This window comes from Octodon degus, unplaced genomic scaffold, assembly GCF_000260255.1.
Source record: "Octodon degus isolate 3935 unplaced genomic scaffold, OctDeg1.0 scaffold00107, whole genome shotgun sequence".
NCBI lineage: Eukaryota > Metazoa > Chordata > Mammalia > Rodentia > Octodontidae > Octodon > Octodon degus.
Genome location: NW_004524683.1, coordinates 3,266,491 through 3,290,853, shown reverse-complemented (window position 1 = coordinate 3,290,853; position 24,363 = coordinate 3,266,491). Strand labels below are relative to the sequence as shown.

The 24,363-nt window shown below is 34.2% G+C and overlaps 1 protein-coding gene across 1 annotated transcript in view; it reads right to left on the bottom strand.

Annotated features, from left to right (window-relative positions):
• Nucleotides 1-24,363, bottom strand: part of Faf1 (Fas associated factor 1) — a 424,408-nt gene that overhangs the window by 117,185 nt on the left and 282,860 nt on the right. Inside the window, exon 13 of the mRNA XM_004639141.1 lies at nt 13,131-13,285. Within this exon, the coding sequence (XP_004639198.1) occupies nt 13,131-13,285 (155 nt within the window). The remainder of the gene's footprint in view (nt 1-13,130; nt 13,286-24,363) is intronic.

Genomic DNA, 24,363 nt, shown 5'->3' with positions numbered 1-24,363 from the left:
TTATTTTTTCAGAACCAGGGATTGAACTCAGGCTCTACTGCTTGCCAGCGAAGTGCTTATTCCACTAAGCCATCTCCCCAGCCCCAAGATTCAGAAATAGACTAAAATAAGTTCATTTGTCACCACAAAATTTTACACTGCTACAAAACTGAGAGTGGTTGGAAATAGTTAACCACTTGGCTTTGTCCTGGCAACATTTTCATATATCTGAGAAAAAGAAGTAAGATATATACATATAAAGAAATGTACTGAGTGCTTATTCTTTCAAATCAATTCTATCACTTAATTCTAATAATAACTCTAAGGAAGATGGTCTTATCACCATTTGACATAGAAACTACATCTTAGAAAGTGTATGTTATTTGAAATGGAACCTTTACTATATACCTTGTGGAACTGTGACAAATATTAAGTGAGATAATGCATATAAAGTGAGTATTAAATTAGTTCATGTACATACTGTCTAGCACTATAATTATGTGCAGTTACCAGTTATTATTATGTTTTGATTTTTTTACAAAAGCAGTAGTGATAACCTCTTAGTTATTGATACTTTTTCAATAGAAGACCCTTTTTAAAAGGAGTGCAAGGGTCGGCGAGATAGCTCAGCAGACTAAGCACCTGCTTAGGCAAGTAGAGGGACCAGGGTTCAGTCCTCGGTACCTTGTGCCACACCAGCCCCACCCCTGGGCTTGCTGTGACTGAGTCCAGGTGTGGTGATGCACGCCTGTAATCCCAGCATCAGGGAGGCTGAAAACAGGAGGATCACTATGAATCTGAGCTGCATAGTAAGACCCTGCATTATTAAAAATAGTAATAAAAAAGTATCATAAACATGGAAGACAATTCTAAGTAAAAAACAGCTGCCTTTCAGAGTGAAAGAAGTGAAAAGGAGGGAGATAGTAATGGCTTCATTAGGTACTTCCTATTAAAATCACTCTAAGTCATCACAAGCTAGCTAGGGCAGCATGCTACAATCAATCTAAACTTTAATGTAGTTTTAAAATGAAAAGTTTTCTCATCTCTTATTTTTTAATTGAAAATAATTGTGTCTGAGTCATAATCTTAGAGAAAAAAGTTAAAGGTCCCAGGTCAAATAGGTCAGCCTCTCTATTTTTTATAGATGAACAAAAGAGACTGAGAAGTATTATACCACTTGTCTAATATCACCTGTTCTTTGTATTTTCAGCATGACTGAGCCTTACCTCTTAATTGCTCAACATTTTATGACTGACATCTGATAGCATAAACAAAAAATAAATGGCTGTACTGAAAAACATAGTTTTATAAAAAGAACATCAAGTGGCACATTTAAATATATGTAGGTTTTCCTTTGGGCGCTAGTAAGTTCATACACACACACTTTTCGTAACAGCCATGTAGTAAATTTCTGTTGCTCACACTGCAGCTCCTCATTTACTATGGGGACTGGGCAACCTAATTCCTCAGACTGAGGCACTGAAAACAAAGCTTCTTCATTTCCCATGTAGTCCTGTCTCATTCCTTCCTTAACTGAGGTGTGTAGAAACATATACATCAAATAGGACATTTTTTGGTGCTAATCATGTATTAAGGAAAAGAAAAGTGCATGGAAGAGCCTACTTAGGAGTTTTTAAGTTGTTGCTGTGGTTATAGAATGAGTTAGCCAACAGCAGACAAACTGACAGATGGCTTTAAAAAAATCTCTACAATTAAGCCTTTATCTGTCAATCATGAAAAACTATCATTCTTTCCTATTGCCCTAATGGAATTAAGTTCATATAAACATGTTTCAGGAAAGGACACAAATTCTATTCCTCAATGAGTTAACCAAATATATATGAAACAAGATTTCACTTTATTCCCCAATTCCAGACAAAGAGGAACTTATCAACTTTTGGGCAAATATTTGATGAGTAGAACATTAAGCTTATTGGGCGCTAAAACTTCTTAGTGTCCATCCAGACTGACAGAGAAATACTGGAGAAAACATCAGAGGAGTCACTCTCTACATGTAATTTTATATGACGGAAGGCACGTTTCTTTTATAATTTTACTACCAATACTCATGAAAGACAAGAAATATACTATCAATTTAAATGGCATAGGTAAAAATTCCTCAAAAGCAACCATGCATATAGAAATTATTAACAATGACATAGTAATTAAGAAAAAACCTACTGAAATATTTCAATTTCAGACAAGAAAAGCCAAACCCATGATAAAAATTATACTATATATTCTTCAAGATATTTCATTTTATGAAATACTTAGGAATCAATCTAACAAAGGAAGTAAAAGATTTATGTAGTGAAAACTACAGTACTCTGAAAGAGAAACTAAAAAGGATTTCAGAAAATGGAAAGATATTTCTTGCTCCTGGGTAGGAAGAACCAACATTGTAAAAACAGCCATAATCCCAAAATTGTTATATAGATTCAATGCAATCCTGATTAAAATACCATTAGTATACCTCACAGAGCTAGAGAAAATATTCCTAAAGTTCATCCAGAAATAGGAGAAACTTAGATCAGCAAAAGCAATGCTGGGCAACAAGGGGAAAGTAGGAAGCATCACAATCCCTGACTTGATATTATACTACAAAACTACTGTGATAACATCTGTATGGTACTGGCAAAAAAAAAAAAAGACTTGAGGATCAATGGAACAGATCAGAAGATGCAGATACACCTATAAACACACTCACTCATCTACATCCTTGACAAAGGGGCCAAACTTGTTCACTGGAAGAAAGCCTCTTTAATAAATGGTGTGGAGAAAAACTGGCTTTCCACATGCCAAAGGCTAAAATTAGATACATGTCTATCAGCACACACTAAACCAAAATAACAATGGATCAAAGATTTAATTATGGGGCTGGGGAGACAGCTGCCAGTCTAAGCCCCCAGGTTTGATTCTATGTACCAAATGCCATGCTGGCCTGTTCTGGGTGCCATGCTGGCCACTTAAACCGGGTGTGGTGTCACAGGCTTGTAATCCCAGTGCTGGGGAGGCTGAGACGGGGGATCACTATGAGTCCAAGCTGCGTAGGCAGACTCTTTACCAAATAAATAAATAAATAAATGATTTAAATGTTAAAACAGAAACACTAAATCTAATGGAGGAGAAACTATGTAGAAATCTTGAAGACACAGGGGTAGGCAGAAGAGCTCACGAATAAAAACCAAACTGCATGGTAAAAAAATCCAACAAATGAAATCTCATCTTTCCAAAAAGTTTCTGCATGTCAAAAGAAATCATCAACAGAGTAAAGAGAAAACCTACTAATTGGAAAAAGAAATTAGCTGACTGTCCCTTAGACAAAGGACTTCTATTTAGAAAACATAAAGAATGAAAAAAAAAAAATCAGGCTCCAAAAATTCAAAGACCCAATTAAAAAATGGACACCTGAGATGAATACACACTTCTCAAATAAAGAAATACAAATGGCAAATAAATATATGAAAAAAAAGTTCAACAGAACTGGTCATTCGAGAAACACAAACTAAAACCACACTGTGATCCCATTTCACCCCAGAAATAATGGATATAATCAAGAAGTCAGCCAGTAACAAATGCTAGTGGGCCTGTGGGGAAAAATGAACCCTTCTACACTGCTGGTGGGAGTGTAGACTGGTACAACCACTATGGAAATCAGTGTGATGATTCCTCAAAAAGCTAGGATTGGAGGTTCCATTGAACCTAGCAATTCCCTTCCTGGGTATTTTTCCAGAAGAACTGAAAACATCATACCACAGCAATATATGTGCATCCATGTTTATAACAGTACAACGTAAAATAGCTAAACCTTGCGAACAACCAAATGCCCATCAGCCGATGAATAGATATAAAAAAGACGATGGAGTATTACTTAGGTATAAAGAAAAACTCAAGGTTTTTATAGTTAAAAGATAAACCAACTGGAGACCATACTCAGAAGTGTAATAAATTAGATCCACATGTGTAAACATTATATTGTCTTGCTAGTGTAAGAACTTAAAAGAGTAAATAAAATCAGAATGGTACAATAGATACTAGGAAAGATAAAACACCTGTTCAAAGGGAAGGAACAACTGGGATGAGGAAAAGGACAAAAAAAGAAGGGAAAAATATATTTATGCATATATATAGGATAGCATAATTGTACTGCTGATTTCTGCTAGTCTATTGAAAGGAGTAGCTAATGCTTAAATTTTTTCTTCTCCTTTTTAAATTAATCACTTGTTACTTTTTAAAAAAAATTATACATGCTTATATCTAGTAATCTAAACAACTAATTTGAAGACAACATTATGAAATATAACAACCATTATTGAACTATTATTTTGTTTGGTGAAATTCTGTATTATTTGTAAATTTTTTTCTCATTAAAAAGATATTTCATTTTATTATTATTATTATTATTATTAGTAGTAGTAGTAGTAATAATAATATTTAGTACAGGGTCTACAGGGTCTCACTACACAGATCGGACTTGTAGTGATCCTCCTATTTTCAGCCTCCCTTACAGGTACACACCACCACACCGTTTCAATGTGTGTCAGGTGTGGGGCCAGCACAGCGTACCAGAATAGAACCTCCCAGTCCCTCTGTTTGCCTAAGCAGGAGCTTTAATCCACTGAGCTCTCTGGCCAGTACTTGAATTCCATTTATTTTATTTTATGTTTTTATTCGTTTTAATGAGAAAAAAGATAAAATAGCAATTAAACAGCTTCAAAATAGGTTAGTAGGGCAGTTGCAATTATTAATACATTCCATATTGTTATCTTCATAGTAGTTATTCAGAGGACAGTATTTCATTTTAGAAGTGTCTTATTTTTATAATTTGTTTCATTAGATAAGTAGCATTTTGTAACACTAGATCAACTACTTGTGGAAACCAGAGTTTTAAAAATCTGTATATCCTAAAATATAAGAATATATTAAGAGTGAATATCTGTACATAATTATACATGAATATATGTCAAGGTATCACAGAACAGGAAAGGATTCAGCAACAGAACACAATGGTGTCAAGGCTCAGATTTCAAAAGTCTTGAGAAGGCAATGATTTCTTTTAATTCTTGGCTCTCATATTCAATATACTAAGAATATTTAAAGCCGGAATGATTAGGTGAAAGACCAAGGAGAGTAGCAATACAGGTACAATAATAACAAAGTGCATGAGAAATAGAGACTTGGTAAAACTTTCTAATGTTCTTTTGGGCTGGCTTGTCACTATCAACTTTGTAAACTGTCTTTTTCTAATAGGAGTTTTATACAGACTGTATAGCAACAACTGAATCGGAGTTAATGTGTATTTCCTCCATAACATTAATCAGATTAACAGGGGGGAAAAACATGATTTATCCCATCCCACTAATGCTGTGAATCAGATGTAATACATATACTATCAGGCAAGCATGATCTTAGGACTAGGTACTTATATGGGAAGTATCCAACTATATATGTACTTTGTATTATACGCATATTTAAAATACGTATATGTAACATATAATACACATATAAATATGTATGTTTATAAACTAGTGATTTTAAATGTTTTCAAAGGCCATTTTCAAAAGGATAATCTATTTTTTAAAAGAGTGAAGAATGTATTATACACAGTTTAACTATGATCTACATAGACTGTCTTATTCTTAGTCCTAAAAGGTCATCACCTTTTATCAACCTTCCCTCTTCTCCTTCCCTTTAGTACTATTAGGAAAGTATTCACAAGTGCACTCCTGAACAATGCTGAGCAGTAATTATGATTTGCTGACAAAGAGATATGAACAATTACTGAGCCCATTCTGAAACCCTACACTAATAAAGTCATTAGATGCTGCCCTTGCCATGATCCTTCTAAAAGCTTCTGAAGTTACAAGAACACACGGCATTGTTTGCAGGGACAATTGCTGCTGGCAGAACACAAACCTTGAGTTAAACCATGCTGCAAATTGATCTTGACATTCTGTTAAGACCGCCACTAAAAATCAAAAGCAGAAGAGAAAAGGAGAAAATGAGTGGGTAGGATGTAATCATGGAACAGGAGGGGTTCCTCCTCACCTTCTCTCCTACCTCTTCACAAAACAAACCAGGGAGAAAATGACAAACTCTCCTGGTGTTTTGGAACCTTTATTTTAAGGCATTAATTAAACCCTTGACCTGGGATGGTTAGGATGGCAATACACTTCCTTTAAAAGTACTGGAAAGAAAATGTTTCACTAAAGGAATAAAGAAGTTGGGAGGAAATCTGGCATGAAGGCTCTTTGGAAGTCTTAGTCCTCTGACCACAACATGTTCCTTTGTTTTATCAGCTACTTCTGCAGAATCCATATTTGTTCTTGGGGTAACAGCTGGAAATTAGCACTTCTTGTGTCTCCATGCAGACCCCACACCTGGGCCGTATTTGCGGAATCAAACGGACGCATAGGGTTAGAGTAACATGGTCAGCTAGGCTTCGGGCTGCATCAACCACTGAGTAGTTCACAATTAAGGTAAGCCACTGTGAATATAGTTAATTACTGAGATGGAAAGTACAGATGAAGACAGACTATTGATAATAACTTTTAAATAAATTAACTCTTGCCAAAGAATAAGTAATGTGGAAAACTATTACTTGAACACTAAGCCTAACATGTACCTGTCATGGTAGGACAGGGCAGCACTGGAAGTTTGCAGTAACCAGAAATACTGCACCCAAAGGCACTAAGTTAAAAGGCTAATATCTATAGGCAGTAGAATTTGTGTAAATATTCATTCCATGATTACATACTAACTATGCACAGAAAATTTAACATAAAGCTCTGCACATGTTATGTGTGATCTGTGTAACCCAGGCACTACTGCAATTCCTAGGGAACTGTTTGCAGTTACTCCAAACACTGCTTAGAGATACTGTATAATGCCTGCATTAACATTTAGTAGTATATTGCTGATGTGTAAACACTTTCACCTCAGGAATTCAGATATAAACAACTAATTCTTCGGTATTCCTGACTGCCTCATTACTCATTTGACACTAAGTCAAATTCAATGTTTTGATTTTAAGATTTTAGAATCAGATAATTTATATCAGCACCTATATTGTTTTGGGGGCCTTCCTGGTTAGAAAAGATGTTCACTAGTCCAGTTACTACTAACTAATACTGTGATTTACTGTGCCACATATATGACACAGACTTCCTTGGTAAGCAACTTCAGCCACAAACCCACTCAATGTGGAGGGCATTTGTATCAATGTTCCCATACACCCAGTGTGTGTATAAATAACTTTAGCAAAGCAAAGTCTCACTGTACTGGTGCTTGTATGGTATTACTTACAGTTTATTTGATGCTGCCCAACTGAAATGTGCCTAACAGCTCAGTGTATCTCACCTAGCACTTTAATCCCATGGACATGTTTACTTTAATCAATGTCACTACCACTGCAGAAGATTCAGAATAGCCCAATTTGGGAGGCCAATTGCAGAAGGGTATCCTAGAGTCCTGGTGAAGAATAAAATGTGAAATCACTAGGACTTACGTAGATGGAAGTTCAACTCCCTTTCCAGATGGCCTGGGGATACATGGGACACATCAACATAGCCATGTTTTGGGTCTCTACAGAGCCAGCAGAAAAGACATCCAACTGGACATTTTTAGTTCATTTTGGAAGGAGAATGAACACTTTAGTTTTATTAGTCCTATTGATATTCATGGCTACTGAGGAAGAACATGACACAGTTGGAGAATTGGGATAGTATTTTCAGTCCTCTAGCTACTATTACTCAAGCTGGTTCTTTCTTATATTTTTTTAGTAAGACTATTAGAGATTATTTACTACCAAAACTTTTTAAAAGAAACCGTGTAAAGCAGTGAGATTATAGATAGCACCCTCTGAGAGATGACAACCTAACAGGTACGTACACAATAATCATACAATGTACTAAGTGCTATAATACACACCAGTAAAGTATAGGAGTATATGGAAACATATAGAAAGTGCATTTTAACACAGACTGAAGCAAGGATGGGAAAAGGCAAGGCTTTTCTAATACATATATATTTGGTACAGGGTCTTACTATGCAGCTCAGACTTGTAGTGATCCTCTTGTCTCAGCCTCCCCAGCACTGGGATTACAGGCATGCACCACCACACCCGGCTTAAGGCAAGGCTTCTTGAAAATGGTATTTTTCCTAAATTTTATGAAATTATCCTTTCATAGCTAGGTCAAAATTCACTACGAATACAACATACTAGTACAATAAGAAGTAATTTTTATTATACTAGTTAAATACATTAAAAAAGACATCTGATCCCTGCTCACTGCCTACTTATAAACATATGCCAGAATTGGGATGAATTACTAACAAAATTTCTTTGAATCTACCCATCCCAATTGACTGAGCTTAATCTTTGATCTGGTTCAGACCATGCAGGATTACACTGGCTGACCAGCTCTCTCTTATCTTTCTTTCCTGAACAATTATCTCAACCACTGACCCTTCATTCCAGATACTAATTATGCTTTAAATACCTCTTGCGTTTTACAAAACAGAAAAATCTGAAACCTGACAGACTATGAATACTAATACAAAAATCTTCAAATAGAGTAAAATTCTAATTTTACCTTTCCGTGCTTCATTTCTTTCAAGTCCTTCTTTGACCCCCTCAGGTACAGCAAGCCACTATAAAATTCACAGCTTGGATATAGCTCATATTATATATTAGCTTTTTGTCTGTCTGTCTTGTTTATATAGAGTGTTTTCAGGGTTAGGATTATATCTTGTTCAACTTTATATTCAAGTTCATAGCACCATTCCTGGCTAACATTAAATTTTTAGTAAGTATTTACTCAATTGAACATGAAGGAATATACACTTAAGATTATTTTTAGTCACATCCAGAAGACATTTTATATAAATTCTTTACGAATAGCTATCTCTTTTTACCTCTTCTATTTACAGATATAGCCTATCCACACTACTGATCAAATGGCAATTTAAATTATGCCCTCTAGCACCTTTTAAGATTACCAGTGGTTTTCTACCTATTGCTTTAAGAAAGATCCTTGCAATCCCAGCACTCGGCACTTGGGAGGCTGGGCAGGAGAACTGTTGCGAGTTCAAGACAGCCTGAGTTACAAAGTAAGCTCAAGGCCCACCTGAACTGCATAGCAAGACCTTGTCTCAAAAAACAAGCAAGGAAGATCCTGAAGTCAGGGGTGGTGGTGTACATCTCTGACCCCCTGCACTTGGGAGGATGAGGCAGGAGGATTACAGTGAGTTTGAGGTCAGACTGGGCTACACAGTGATTTCAAAGACAGCCTGAAGTACACAGGGAGACACTATCTCAAAAACAAAAAAAAACTTGATATCCAACTAGACATGACTGTCAACAAGACTACAGAATTTTCTAAGAAAGCAAGCCCATTTAAATATGCAACACTATAATTATAAGCAATATTCTTAGATGGAATTGGATATATACACTTATTGGTTAAATACTGAACTTTCTTCTACAACTTTTTTTTTATTAGTACGAGTCTGCAGTACACAATTATATTCCTTGGGAGTTGGGTGGAAAGTGTTTTTTTTTCTTTTTTTTTTTTGTGGAACCAGGGATCGAACTCAGCCCCTTGCGCTTGCCAGTGAAGCACTTATTTCCACTGAGCCATCTCCCTGGCCCTCGTCCTTGGGAGTCTGTAGATGTACACAACACAAAATATTTTTCATCCTTTTCCCCTTACTTTCAACCCCATTAACATTTCTTCTAGAATTTTTTTTGAAGTACCTTATTTAATAAAACAAATAAGTCCTTCTAAAAGTTCACAATACAGTTAGGGAGCAGATAGACACCAATCATTACTGCTAAAGTTTGATGTCTTAGTTCATATTTTTAATGTTCCATGAGCAATCTAGAAATGTTATATAGACATGGATTGGTCAATCTAAGTATTCAATTTAGAAAGAAAGTTATGAGAATCATTTTAGAAGTTGAAAATCCTAAGGAGCAACATCACAGGAGTTATAACAATCTACAGAAATTTTGTTTTACTTGCTTTTGCTTATTAGAGAAATCAGGATATTACTTTATTATAACCAGTGACACATACTCTAGTAACTTTACCAATGCTTTCACTTAGTTCAGTAACTATCAGGAGAGATTCAGAATTACATTGTGATTAGAGGACTAATGTCTCTATGGGCTGAATCATAATATTGCTTGAGCAAAACTATATTTTGGTCAGCAAGTTCCTTCCTATCTTAAGACACAAATCTTCAGAGGTATAAGACCACATGGGAGACCTAGAAAGCAACTGATGAAGCATCAAGGCTAAACAGCTCACAGGCCCTGGATTCTGTGATTTTTTATTTATTTATTTATTTATTTATTTATTTTTTTGTGGAACCGGGGATTGAACTCAGGACCTTGCGCTTGCCAGGGAGGCACTTAAGCTGCTGAGCTATCTCCCCAGCCCTGATTCTGTAGATTTTTATGTTTCATCTGAGCTAAGGAGACCAAAACTACTAGTAATTTATTTCCAAACTATTTATCATAAGAAAACCACAGTTAAGAGAAAATCCCTGGCAACAACCTTACTTCTGATGCCTATAAATCTCTTGCATGTCACATATTAATATGTCCCATTTCAGCTCTCTAGTAATATTCAAATGCAGCAAAGCAACTTTTAATATGTAGAACACTGATCAATAAAGATTTGTGTAAGCAGGCTTTTACTGAATTGAAATTGAAAGTTTGAGGTTCTGTCAAAGTTAAAAGCATCAAATAAATGATACAACCAGTTTTCATGATAAACACCTTTGGATAAGTGTGGCATAAAATTCTAAGATCAGCAGGTAAGTCAATCATACAATTTTATTTAAATAGATCTATCATAGGTGGTAACATAATTGTGGCTAAGCTAAATCCTTCTTGGAGGAAATGTATCAGCCTAATTCTCTTACAGTTGCATAGATCAAATGGAACCCACTTTTGCTGTCTTTTGGGAATATGGCATTCTGTTTATTTTTATCTTTTATAAAGTAAGTATTTTTTGTTTGCCTTAACAGTAATAATGATGCAATTGTACATTAAGAGTAACTATATCACTTTATTACTTTAATATACAGTGGCACATAAGTTAAAAGTTTTAAATTTGTAATGTGGAGTTAAGATTTTGAATGGTGATTATCTTAAATTTAAGAAATTTTTTCATTGTCTTTCTTTACAATGTCCCATTTATTTTGTCTGTGTTTGTTAGGTAGAATTCCTAGATGTTTCTATTCAGTCTTTAATATCATGTCTTTTTATTTTCAAGACATCTAATAACGAGATGTTTTTAAAATATAGACTAAAAGATCTACCATACTCCATAGTCAGTTCTGCACCTCATTGAAAAATAGCTCTAAAGCCTTAAACAAGGGTTTTATTTAGTGTTTTTAAAAAAGTGTCATAAGGAGTTAATAGGACACAGCTGTACTAGCTCTTTCTAATAAGCAGCTTCTGTCGCTTTGGTCACCACAGGTGTCTCTGTAACCTGCAAACTCTTATTACTAGTGTATCAAAGTTGTGGTACTTAACAGACTTCTTTAGTAAAACATAACAAAGCAATTACATGGCTGTTGATTGCCAGTCATAAAAAAAAAAACCCTCAAACACTGTTTTTCAAAAGAAACTACACTGCAATTTTTTGTCATTGTAAAGTAAAAGGAACTAAGGAATTAAATGGAGGATAGAACAAAATAACAGCAGGTAGCCTCCTGAACTTAGCCACTACAGATGGTTTAGAAATAGTGTTTCCTTCTCCATCAAGTTGTGGATAAAAGGAAAGGAGGAGATTCCTTACTGCCAGTGAATGGCAAAAGATTTAGCCAAGTCTCCCATCTATATATTTTGCCTCATGAAAGACCTTCGATGCTGCATTTCTATCTGTTTTTGGCACTGCTTTCATCACCTTTAACTGAGTGTGAATAATAACCTGATTTAATTTAAACAAATACAGGTGTTAAAGGTTCTTTATTTATGTATAACAGGGAACATTTCCAAGGCAGAACGAAATCATCCTAGGAAATTTCCTAACCATTTGCTTAAAGAAATGAAGTATTAGATGAAAAAATTGCTTCAACATTCTTTTGCTTCATATTTAGGGTAGAATCATCTTTCTATTCTGATTCAGACTGCATAAAACAAAGTCTGAATAATGATCAAAAATTCAGTGAGCCATAGAGTAAGTAAAAGACAAATCAGATGATTTCTAATTGTTCTGTAATTGCTTGACTTACATAACTACAATAGGATTCTTTGAAATGAATTAATTTAAGCTCCTTGTTTATAAGCTAGTAGCCTATGATTATGACTGTATTAACACAACCAAAGTAGCATCATGGAATGTTATGACTACTTGTGTAATTATACACAATGAGGAAAACTCAAATAGGCAAAATATGAAAGAATAACTCATTACTCACAGATATTATTTTTTTACTCACAGATATAATGATTAATCAACTAAAACTTACAATGAAAATAGGGGAGATTTTTTCTTCTTATTGAGAATATGGATGCATTGTGACTGTGTGCAAAAGAATGTGTGCAATAAAGCGACCACATCAATTAGCATATGCTAGAGTTAAGCTATTACCACTGCACCGGGCTGATGCAACATGTCCTGCCTTCTTCATTGATGTTATTAAAAAAATAAGCTTATCACTAGGATTATATATTAATTTTCTTTGCCTCTTGTGAACATCACAAAAACAATTTTTTAAATAAAACCTACAATATACAAGAAATAGACCCCAACTTACTGCAACTGCAAAAAAAAAAAAAAAAAAAAAGAACAAAATGATGTATTTTTGTTTTCCGGTGACTTCTGAATCTAAGAATAGTCTGGTTTAAATTAAGTTATATTTTTAAAATTATAAATAACCAGTTGAATATAGGAGGATCACTACCAAGTCCGAGATGCATAGTGAGACCTTGTATCAAATACATAAATGGAAAAAAAATTATAAATAACCACATGTTGTTTATAATAAGAAGCTCTTATCTAACAAAATATAATGGAAGAAAATTTAATGCTGAGGATGAAAAATGTTTACGATAACAAGAAACCAAACACAATGATGACTTTTAAACTTTGTAAACAGAAGGCCAACTTTTAACTTGTGAACAAAAGTATTACCTTGCTCTGTTGGCGTCCTTTGTCAGATCCCAAGCCCAGGTTATAAAATTTTGACTCAGATAAGAAACAATGGATTCAGCACAAAGCATTTGTGAGCAGAACACATTAGTTAGTACACTTTCATCATGGTGGAGGTAGATAGCAAGAAGCTTTCTCTGAAAAGATAAGAAAACATGGATCAATTAAAATACCCATTAATGAAAGATTTCCTAGATTTTGTAGAGGCATAAGAGTATATGAATAACAAAGGCAAAAATATTAAGTGTTATTTCCCCTAAGAATACCACACATTTGGAGTTCCTAAAGCATCCACTAGTCAGAATAAATTTTGACTCCTTATACTATAAAGAGGCAGGATGATTATATCTAGTATTATAGAATGCCACACCATCTCATCTTTCTGTTAACATGTACAAGCCTATTCTGAACAAAATGATAATATAATTACAGTTTCTTTAAAGTAGATTTACCATTCTTTACATATAATGCAAGTTTTGTTATGAAAAATATTAGCTCTACATTATTCAACTATACAGAAAAAAAATACTCATTAAGACTGGATGGCCAAATCCCTTTTGCATATTTTTAATGTTTTTAATCAGACATTGAATTGTCCATTCTATTTGAAAGGAAAAGTTATGAAACGAAGGTTTCAGTTCCTCAGCTAATTTGGAAGTTCTTAACATGTTTTCATATTAAAGTCATATAATATTTAATTGCTTTTTGAAAAGACAAAAGAATTATCAGTCCACGTAAATTCTTTATAATTTGTTTCAGAAAATGTCTAACGTGGTTTGTCAATGGAAAATTCTTCTTTCCTTTTTTCCCCTGATGAAAATTTGCCTTTAAGAAATGACATCTGCTCTCTTTTTAAAAGTGTCCTCTGTGATGGTTGTATATTCAATAAGATAAATGAACAAAAAACCTAAAATTAAGCCTGATAGTTCACAACATGTTGGCTTTAATGATAACAATGAAAGGACCTAAATTCTTGTTGACTAACTTCTTGTTGCTATTTTATAGAAGAGTTGAGTTTAAGAATGGTCACCTTTATCAGGAAAACATAAAATTTTACAGTAAAACAACATACAAAACAATCTGATATTCTGTCAAAGGAAAATTTTAAGGAAGCTTTAGTATCTTTTCTTTCATGTTAAGTGAAGATCTAATGATAATAAATGAAAATTTATTAAGTGAGATTTCAAATAAAAGGCACTTCTGGAGAAACAAATATAAGGCTCATGCTAATGGAGGGCTTTAAATCTGATGCTTGGAACTATACTGATCAAGAATCTAAATTATAATAATAGAAAAGTAATTATTAAAATAGATTAATAGAAGTAGTCAGGTAGATTTAGATACCAAAAAACATCTATTATGATGGGACATGCTCTTCTTTTTAGAACTATTATCTACATAAATATCTGGAACAAACCTGTAAAACAGTACTCTTTCCAATTTGAGGAAACTTACTTATCCTAAATTCTACAGCTAATTTGTCAGTAATACAAGTGGGAATGGAACCTAAATTGTTAGGAACCAAGTCTAGTATTCTTTCTCTGATATTACAGTGTTAGCAAAGAAATCAAACACACTGTATATAGTCAAGGCATGTGGGAGCTTTCACACAACAGATGCCCGGACTGCAGACTGTTTATAACATCAGTGCTTCTGAGCCTCAGAGACAGCTTGTAATGAGAGTAAGGACAGGACTCCTGTGTATAAATAGTTCATCTGATTCCACCCTGCTTCTCTGTGTTAATTCAGTCATTCATTTATTCAACAGCCATTTGTTGAAATACGCATTGTGTGAGGCCCAGCAGGAAGCACAGGCGATAAAATGGTGAACAAGAAAGACTCAGGGTTCCTTGTCTATGTTGATGTCTATAGATAACAGTAGCTGAGCTTCTAGGAAGTTAGTAATCAGATACATTGTTGGAGAGATACTTATCTAGTAAATTTGACTTATCCTTTAAGGCTCAAAGCAAATGCCTTTATGAAATGTTCCCTGATTCCCTCAGGCAGAGTTAAGAGCTTCCTTTCCAGGGCCTCCAGCTCTTCCTATTAGTATTATAATTATTGACCAGTTCCTCTCTAGACCAGTCTCTCAAGGGCTAGGACTGGGCCTCTTTCAGTTTTCTTCGCATCCTTAAACTAGCATGGGTTCCAGCTTGTTGCATAGAAAAAATGTGAATGTTGATATTAATTATAGTTCCCCACTTCCCCAGGCAAAAATAGCAATGACAATGTTTTGAAAATCAGTTTTAGTAAATGAATCAAGAATCTGTTGCTTCAAGGAAATGATGGTGAACCCGGCAGCACTAACAAATTCAGAGCTTCTCTTCTTGAAGCTTACTAGCTGAATAGACAGAGGGATGTCAACCTCTAATTCTGCTTTATCGTATCTCAGCAACTACATTTAATGAGACACTGGGAACAAGAGAGCTGTCCACTATTAAAGCAGCATATTTCTACCCAAACAATAGCAATGGCTAAATCTTTAAAATGCCTATTTCTCTCAAGAACACTGCAATAGAACATTTAGACTTTGGGAAAGAGATTAGTGATTTACATCACTATCTCACTGATTTAATTTAAATGCTATTCCAAACTAAACACACATGTGCCCAAGAGACTACTAAGAAACCCAACATGCAGAGTTCCCTATAAGTGCAGCCGACAGTGTTGACTGAAACTAAACTTGGAAATCCAGGGCACTAATGCACAATATCAAGCAATAAAACAGCATCTCTTTGGCAATATTTAATTTTAAAAAGAAGAAAGATGCAGGCGAAGATCAGGCACTGTCTGTTTTGGAGGATCAACCACTCTGCATTTCAAAGCATTGGTCCCTGCAATATCCAGGTTACTGTGCTAGAATCTCGACTATTATATCGCAGTTGTGAGAGGGAGGGCAAAGATGTGTTTACTCAGTGATTAGGCCCTTAGAATAAGCCTCTAGCTCCTAGAGAGACAGCTCACCACTTATTCATTTGGGCCAATTCACAAAGCCTAGGAAGATTAAACATCCATGCTGAGAAGACAAGCGAATGCAGACGGTGAAAAAGAAATAAAAATTCTTTAAAAACTCTGAGATGACTTCATTATTTTTCCACAAGGAAACTTTAGGAAAGTGTTTAGTTAGAGAAAAACCCACATTGACCTCTCTCTAAACCCTTAATCTTTCCTTTGTGGTGGCACTGCTTTGTGGTAAGCGACTGGCTCGCCTTGCCCCTCTTTTCACTGGAAGCTGAGAGGAAAAAAAGCCTCTGGAGAAACAGTTTTCGTTCCAGGGACACAAGCCCCTGACACTGTTAAACATGGGATGCCAGGAAAACACACTTAAAAAAATTCCCACTTTAAGCTCTAAACTGAATGTGAGAAAGAAGATGATTTAAAAAAAAAAAAAAGTATCAGAAGAGGATCTCTAAGCTGGGCATACTAGTAGCCTTCAAACAGAACCTTGCCTCTGTGACCATAATAAGCTTTCAATAAAATTGTTTTTGTCTATTATAATAAAGTTTTCAAAATATAAAGACAATAATTATTAAATGGCACTAAATTTGGGCTATAAAAATCTGACTAAGTTATAGACATAGGTAAATAAGCTTCACATTCCGATCTCTAATTATCTTAGAGTTCAATTAAGCACAAGACAAAATAGTAAGAACTGAGTTCAGCATATCACCATATTGGGAGAGTTGATACCGCAAAGTAATCAGAAAAGTGCTACTGTAAAGAAAGGGCATCTGTTACACTGAAAAAGCATGACAAAAATGTTTTGTTTTTCATTAATATAGCCAGTTTTTCTTTGATCCATTAATAATTTTAGTTCAACAACATCTATTGAGTGTCATGTGTTAGTCATTGGTTAGTCATTGAGAATATAAAGATGAATACAATAAAGTTCCCCTGCTCTTAAGGAATAGTGAGGTGGGTATGCGGGGAAATAAACATATAATTGTATCAGTGTATAATAAATTATACTACCAGGATGTTAAAAAGACTCTATTTGTCTTTTCTATTTTGGCAAACAGAGTTATGTCTGGTGGACCACACAGGCAAGTAACCCAAATTCATTATCCTTAGACTCCCTCTCTGTGATTTAGATGTTAGTAACACAGTGTAACTATGAAAGAAAATCTCTCAAGCTTTAAAGTAATAGAAAGCTCTGTCCTAAACCCAGTTCTGCAAACAGCTATGTGACCATGGAGCAGGATGGTGTGTAAGGACTGCAGACAAAATAATATATTTACAATGTTACTATGTCTGGCCTGAAGTAGTTATACTGAGTAAAAGTTAGATACTAAAATGAAGATTTAAAACTATCTATGCAAAATAAACGTAGTTTTTTTTTTTTTCAAAGCAATTCTAAGATAAATGATCACCATGAAATGCATTAAAGAGTAAGTAGCTCCTTCATTTTATCTACTGACAATAGTATCTGGGATGCTTACTGTGCTTTCTCTGTGCCTTACTAATGTTTACATTCAAATCCAGAAGGTAAGGTACTAAACTGATGTTTAGGAAATGCTTAGTTGTGTGGGTTGGCCCTGAGTTATGCTATTTAAATATTCAGTATCACATAATCATAGAACATCAGAACAGGAAAAAAGAAGCTGTTCCTCAAAGTAAACTAGGCACAGAGCAGACACTCAGGAAGTATTTGATGAAGGAAGTGCTTCTTTTTTTTTTTTTTTAAACACTCTGCTTTCTGTTCTTTTTTTTTTTTTAAGTTTATTTATTTTATTTATTTATTGGGTGGGGGGGCAGCTCAGCCCACCTGGGGGCTGGGGGATTGAACCACGGTCCCTGTGCTTTGCTAAGCTTGTTCTAAGTAGGTGCTTTAGACCACTGAGCCATCTCACCAGCCCCGGAAGTGCTTCTTTTTGAGTACCAGAACATTCAAATTTTTGTGTACAATGATTTTAAAGTTGATAAGACAATTTCTTAAAATGATAGCTCACAATTTTTTTCAATGTAAGAAGTACATTACAAAATAATTTCTCTTACGAGTTCAATGCCAGCCTGGGCTACAACTTGAGCTCAAGGCCAGACTGAACTGTATAGCAAGACCCTATCTCCAAAAGACAGAAAAATAGTTTCTTTGTGCAATTTGGGGCCTGACTTTATTTCTCTCCTTCCCAATTTGATTTTTCTTCATCCTAATCACCAATTTTAACAATAATCAAAATTATTACTATTATTCTTTTGTTTTTAAATTTGGAGATGGTTTATCTATACAAAAAAATTGATATACCAAAAAACACCATTAAAAAAAACTTTTTTTAAATCTAGATTTAGCAATTACTAACATTTTGCCACATCTGCTTCATTTTTATACTTTTTCCCTGAAACATTTGAAAGGTACAGACATCTAACATTTCTACCATAAATATTTCAATGTCAGTTTCCTTCTAATAGCACATTTCCATATATAACCATTATGTCTTTATCATATAGGCACTTAACAATGCTATAAAACCTTATCTAATATAGAATCCATATTCAAGTTTTTCCCATATCCCTCCCAAATGATTTTTGTAGCTGTTTTATTATCTTCAATTGAACATCTATTTTGGATCATTCTAGTACACTGCCCACTTCCACAATGCTATTCATACAGATGTCCACAGGTACAGTGTACCATCTAACCACATAAGGTGGTGAGAACAGAGGAAAGTCAGCATGAAGCCATATGGATTCAAATTCCTGCTTTGGCACCTTCCAGCTATGTGGACCTTGGGGAAATCACTTCACTTTTTTGTGATTAGGTGTCATACAGTTAGGAGATCAAAGTCCAACACTACCCAGATGAGAATGTTGGGGAGTTAAGGATAGCAAATAGTGGTCATGAGTTTTATAATAGAGATGATTCAGTGTTCTAGTCATAAATATCAAATGGGCTGATGTTTGTATCACCTCATTGCAAAGGTGATACTTAAACTAAATTTTAAAAGTAGGACAGAGCAATTGACTTCTCTATTATTTAATCTAATTTTAAATTTAGGTTACAATCATATAGGAGAAATTTAACTCCCAACTTGCTAGATGTCAGATTTGCTAAGTTTGTGGCCCTTGAAATAGAAGAATGAATTCCAAGGAACAATAAGATTTATTGAGAAAGAGTTTCTGAGAGACAAAAGCGGTCCCAGAACCTTCTGAGAGAGAGAGAGAGAGGAGAGGTTGCCACTGAGGCCCTTTTTCTAAGAATGTTTTATACAGTGCATTCACAAAATGGATACAAAATCACAAGGTGAGTACAATATGGGTCAAACTATAATCAATCAATAAGATTACAAGTAGACTGCAGACTACCGATTATAGTATATTCTCAAGTTATTGCTTACCCCTTGGGGAGGCATACAGTCCTGGTCATTACATCTTGGTATAGAGGCCTTTCCTTCAACAGATGCAGATGTGCCTTCAGCCACAGTTGTGATGTTTTTATCTTCTGCATTGACTCCCTCAAGGGCCTAGTCCTGTCTGAATATCTATTCATTTATATGTAACTTAGCTGCCTATAATAAAAGAGTGGCAAAGCAAAAAGTTTGGAGGTTCACTTTGCCAGCAAGATACAGTCTGCCAAGAGAACTCAAAATATTTTTAAAGAATGAACATGGGTAGGTTTTATGGTGAAAAGAAACGAATTTTGTCTTGTTTGGTTCCTAAAAATGATTTTGAGTTTAATAGGAAGCCAATCAAACTAGAGAGGGCCCAATACCTTTTTCCTCTCATTTCCTGAGTCAGGATAGCATTCCGAAATCTTGAGAACAAAGATTCTTTCAATTTCACAGAGTGAAAAATGTCATATAAAAGTGAGAGGGTTTAATTGCTAAGAAAAAGTGCAGAATAAAATCAAACTTTGTAAAATGAGATGATAACGTTCAACATGTCTTGAGTAGTTTGTATGGCTAAGAGCATAATAATATTCAGGCCATAAAATAAATATAAATGGGGACAACATATGATGAAGATTTTTTTTGTTTTGTTTTTTGGTGGAACCAGGGATTGAACTCAGGTCCTTGAGCTTGCCAGGGAAGCGCTTATTCCACTGAGACATCTCCCCGGCCCTGAAGTTTTTTCTGAATTAAGGAAATTAGAAGCTCAAAAAACAGGCAGCAAACTATAGAAAACTTGGCTTTTGGGAGAGAGTAGGAGAGGGAGTGTGGTGGCAAGGAAATAGCCAGTTTTAACCCACACCAAAGAACTTATCTCATTGATTTTTCAGGTGAATACTGAGAAACAGTACAGGTGACTACAAAAACATCTCTAAGAAGTGTAGCAAACAGGTTAGTGATGTAGCTCAGTGGTAAAGCATATGGTAACCATGACTAAGACCTAGAATTTGATATATACTACCACTACCAAAAATAAATGAAGAAAGAAAGAAAGAAAGAAAGAAAGAAAGAAAGAAAGAAAGAAGAAAAGAAAAGAAAAGAAAAGAAAAGGAGCAAACGAGCAGGGAGGAAGGACTGTTTCTGATCTTTTATTACTCTCTTCTGAAAGGGCAGATGATACTATCAGGCCTATTAAGCAGGCAGAACAACATGAGTGTGAATGTGAGGTGCACAGTTTGAAAGGTGATAGTAAATAAACACTCTCCTCTCCAACATTTAGGCCATGGAGAAAAAGAAAAAGAACTCATAGTTCTTTCCACATTCTAAGGAATGAGGGATCCACTGTAATAAAGAGCTGAAGATATATTAATTTCTCATTAAAATGTATTAATGCCTTATTGCAGAAAATCGCAGCAATGACCTGTGGGTACAAATGTTTAGTATCTTTTCCAGTGTTATCTGGATCTGGCGAACAGATTTCAAAATAAAGTATCTTAAATTATAAAAACAAACTGAATTTAAGCAGATAGAACTGCAATATTTAAACATATTTACTATAAGAGCGAGAGACTGTTCCTGAATATTTTCCATAGTGAGAAAAATCTCTTTATTTTTAAATTTGGATTAATGGTTGACAACTAAACATTTCTTCTCAGGTTCCCTGAAAATCAAATATGGCCCTCTGTAACTAAGTGCTGGACAATTTAAGCAGGAATGTTGGCTGTACTTCGAATAGTCATGCCAAATCATGACATAACCCAATCTTGCCAGTGAAACATGATTAAAACGAAACTGAGTCTCTGACTCTGTTATGTGCTATACCATGTCTGGATAGTTGACTTCCAGATTTTGTGAGAGAAAGAAGAAAATTAATTTGTTTTGTTTAAGCCATTATTTTATTATTTTAAAAATTAAGTTCATTGATATTACATATATACATATATATATGGATCACATTCATCATAGGAAATTTTTACCTGTACGTGATATTTCTTATTTCATTTTTTGATTAATATTTATGTTATAAACAACCAAACAAAAATTTCAATTCTTACTTACAATGGGCTAGCTATAAGAAATCCATAGTCGTATGTAAAAGTGATAGGCTATGAAACTATATTGTTAATCTGTTAAAATAAGATATACATTTACAGATTAGTTTTTAGGTAATAGAAAAATCTCATTCTACCAGTGTATTGTAACTAGTTTAGTGTATTATAACTACCTTTCACCTTAGGCAAATAACCAGACTGGTCATTGAGAAGACAGAAGATCAACCTACTCTCAGAAGGCTAAGTACGAACCATGACTGGAAGAACACATAAGAAGGCATGGAGGTTGTTACTTGGGGTGATGCCAGTCTTATGTTCATGCAAAGGGGCAGAAACAACCTTCATTGAGAACATGTGGTCCAACCAGCGGAAGGTACAGAAGATGGCCTCCAGGGTTTTGGAATAGTGTTACTATGTATCTGCCTGAGATGCCAAATGTACTTATATTTGACATTCAACACAGCGACTGAAGTCAAAGTAAGTAGTTTGTCTAGGTTTCTTATTTTTTAAGATTTTTGTCCTTTATCTACTTACTTATCCACTTACACACAAATACAGACACACAATACATGCTATTATACAAGTTGCTTTCTTCATACAATATATATCACTCTGCATCAACATAAACAAAGTAGCTTCATTCTTTTCAATGACCCTATGATATTTCATTATATGAATATATTATTTATGTACATAGTATTTTATTGATGGGTATATAAAATATTGCCAATTTTTGCTATTTAAACAGTACTGTAAGTTACTCGTTTCTCATTTGTACAGTACATATGTAGAAACACTATGCTATTATGACAAGTGAAAAATGATGTGTTAGTTTAGTTTATATTATGAATACATGAAGATCTTTTCATATTTTGAATCATCTTTCTTTTTCTGTGAAATACCATTTGCCCATATAATTGTTATCTTTTCCTTACTGATTTCTGGAGTTTTTAAGTACATATTTCACAGAAATAAGCTCTTTGTGGTATATGAATATTTGATATCAGTATTCTTTTTAAAATTTTGTTAAGCACTCTGAGGAGGATCAGGAAGAAATTGGATATTAGGAGATTCGTGTGTCTGAAAAGATACACAAAAGCAAACATTTCATAAAATATGGAGCCAAAAAGTTTGTAAACTATATCGTGCTTTTCCTGTATCATGGCTAATAATTTCTTGACATTCCATAAATACATATATAGAAAACAAATCAGTCTGTCACCATTTTTTCCCAACCCATATTCCTGGATTTCTATGATAAACCTTTTCTCTGTCACTTTTCTCCTAGTTCCACCTATCACTCTCTTACATGTGCTCTATAAGCCAATTAAACAGGGCTATACATCTCCATATACCATATATATATATAATATATAAAATATATGTGATTTAATATATTGACTATTAAGATTTATTACTCCCAGCTAGATTCAATACCAAGATATTTTTAGCCCAATTTTAGAGAGGTTCATATAACTAGTTGGTATCAGCATCTACTTTCAAATCTAAGTCTGCCCGATTTGTTCAATATCAATATAGTATAAACACACTATCTCATATATATTTCCTAGACATTTCAAGAATGTTTACATATATGGTATTAAATTTTTATCAAGCAACATTATGAGGTATTACATTCAAAGTCTTAACTGTATAAACTGAAGTTCAGAGAAGTTGAATAGCTTGGTAAAGGATATAACTAGTATAAATGGAAAGGAGTCCAAATTCAAAACTGATTAATTCTGACTAGTTAATTCTTTCTATTATACCTATTACTTATTTTTTTAAAAAAATCTTTTATTTATTTGGCATAAGGTCTTGCTGTGCAGCTTGGACTCCTAGTAATCCTCCAGTCTCAGCCTCCCCACTGCTTATACCTGTTATTTTTAAGTGAAAATGTTTAGAGCCTGAACAGATCTCTTCAACTTACATGAGAAATACCTAGAGCTTTAATTTAGTTTTTTATCCTTTTAGACTAGCTAATATGAATAAAAAACACTTTCTAGAACAATGGAGGGTCTTTTGAAAGAAATGGATGTAAATAAGGATAAAGTCCTTGGATGGAAATCAGTCTTACACTTGACAGATTGATAAATTTTATCAATGTTGTTTTTTTCAAATATGGTTTAAAAGGATGATGAATAGCAGTAAACTAGGAAGATTTACATGACAGCATATTTTAAAAGAAATAAATCTTTTTTTTTTTTTTTTTTTTTTTTTTTTTTTTTTTTTTTTTTTTTTTTTTTGGCGCAACCGGGGATTGAACTCAGACCTTTGTGCTTGCTAGGGAAGCGTTTATTCCACTGAGCCATCTCCCCGGGGCCCCAGAAATAAATCTTTGACTAACTTAAAAAATAATTTTTAACGTGGACACTAAATAATTAAGCAACTACATTGAACTAAGCAACTACACTGAGGACAACAATGTGTAGCACTAAAACCATGCTTGAAATATCTGTCATCTTGGTCTTCCAAATGTGTACTGTTTCTAATGTCATATCAATTATTACTATATTCTTTTTAATTTTTTTAAAAGGTAGTAAAAGAAAATGAACATCAAGAATAAAAATTTAAGATTTCCTGAAAGCATGTGGTAATATTCAATCATATGTCTCATCTTGCATAACTATATCTGCTAATCTGAGCAACAGATTTGATGATAAAAACAGATAACATATCAATCACTGTTAATCAGCTATTCTTGTTTTGAAAATCTGTAACATGTATTGTGACATGCTACCCTGTCTCTGTCCTTGTTTTTTCTGTCTTTGCTTCTTTTTTTTTTTTTTTTGCTCTTGCTTTTACTCTTCAAAATAAAAAAAATTATAAAATAGTGTAGCT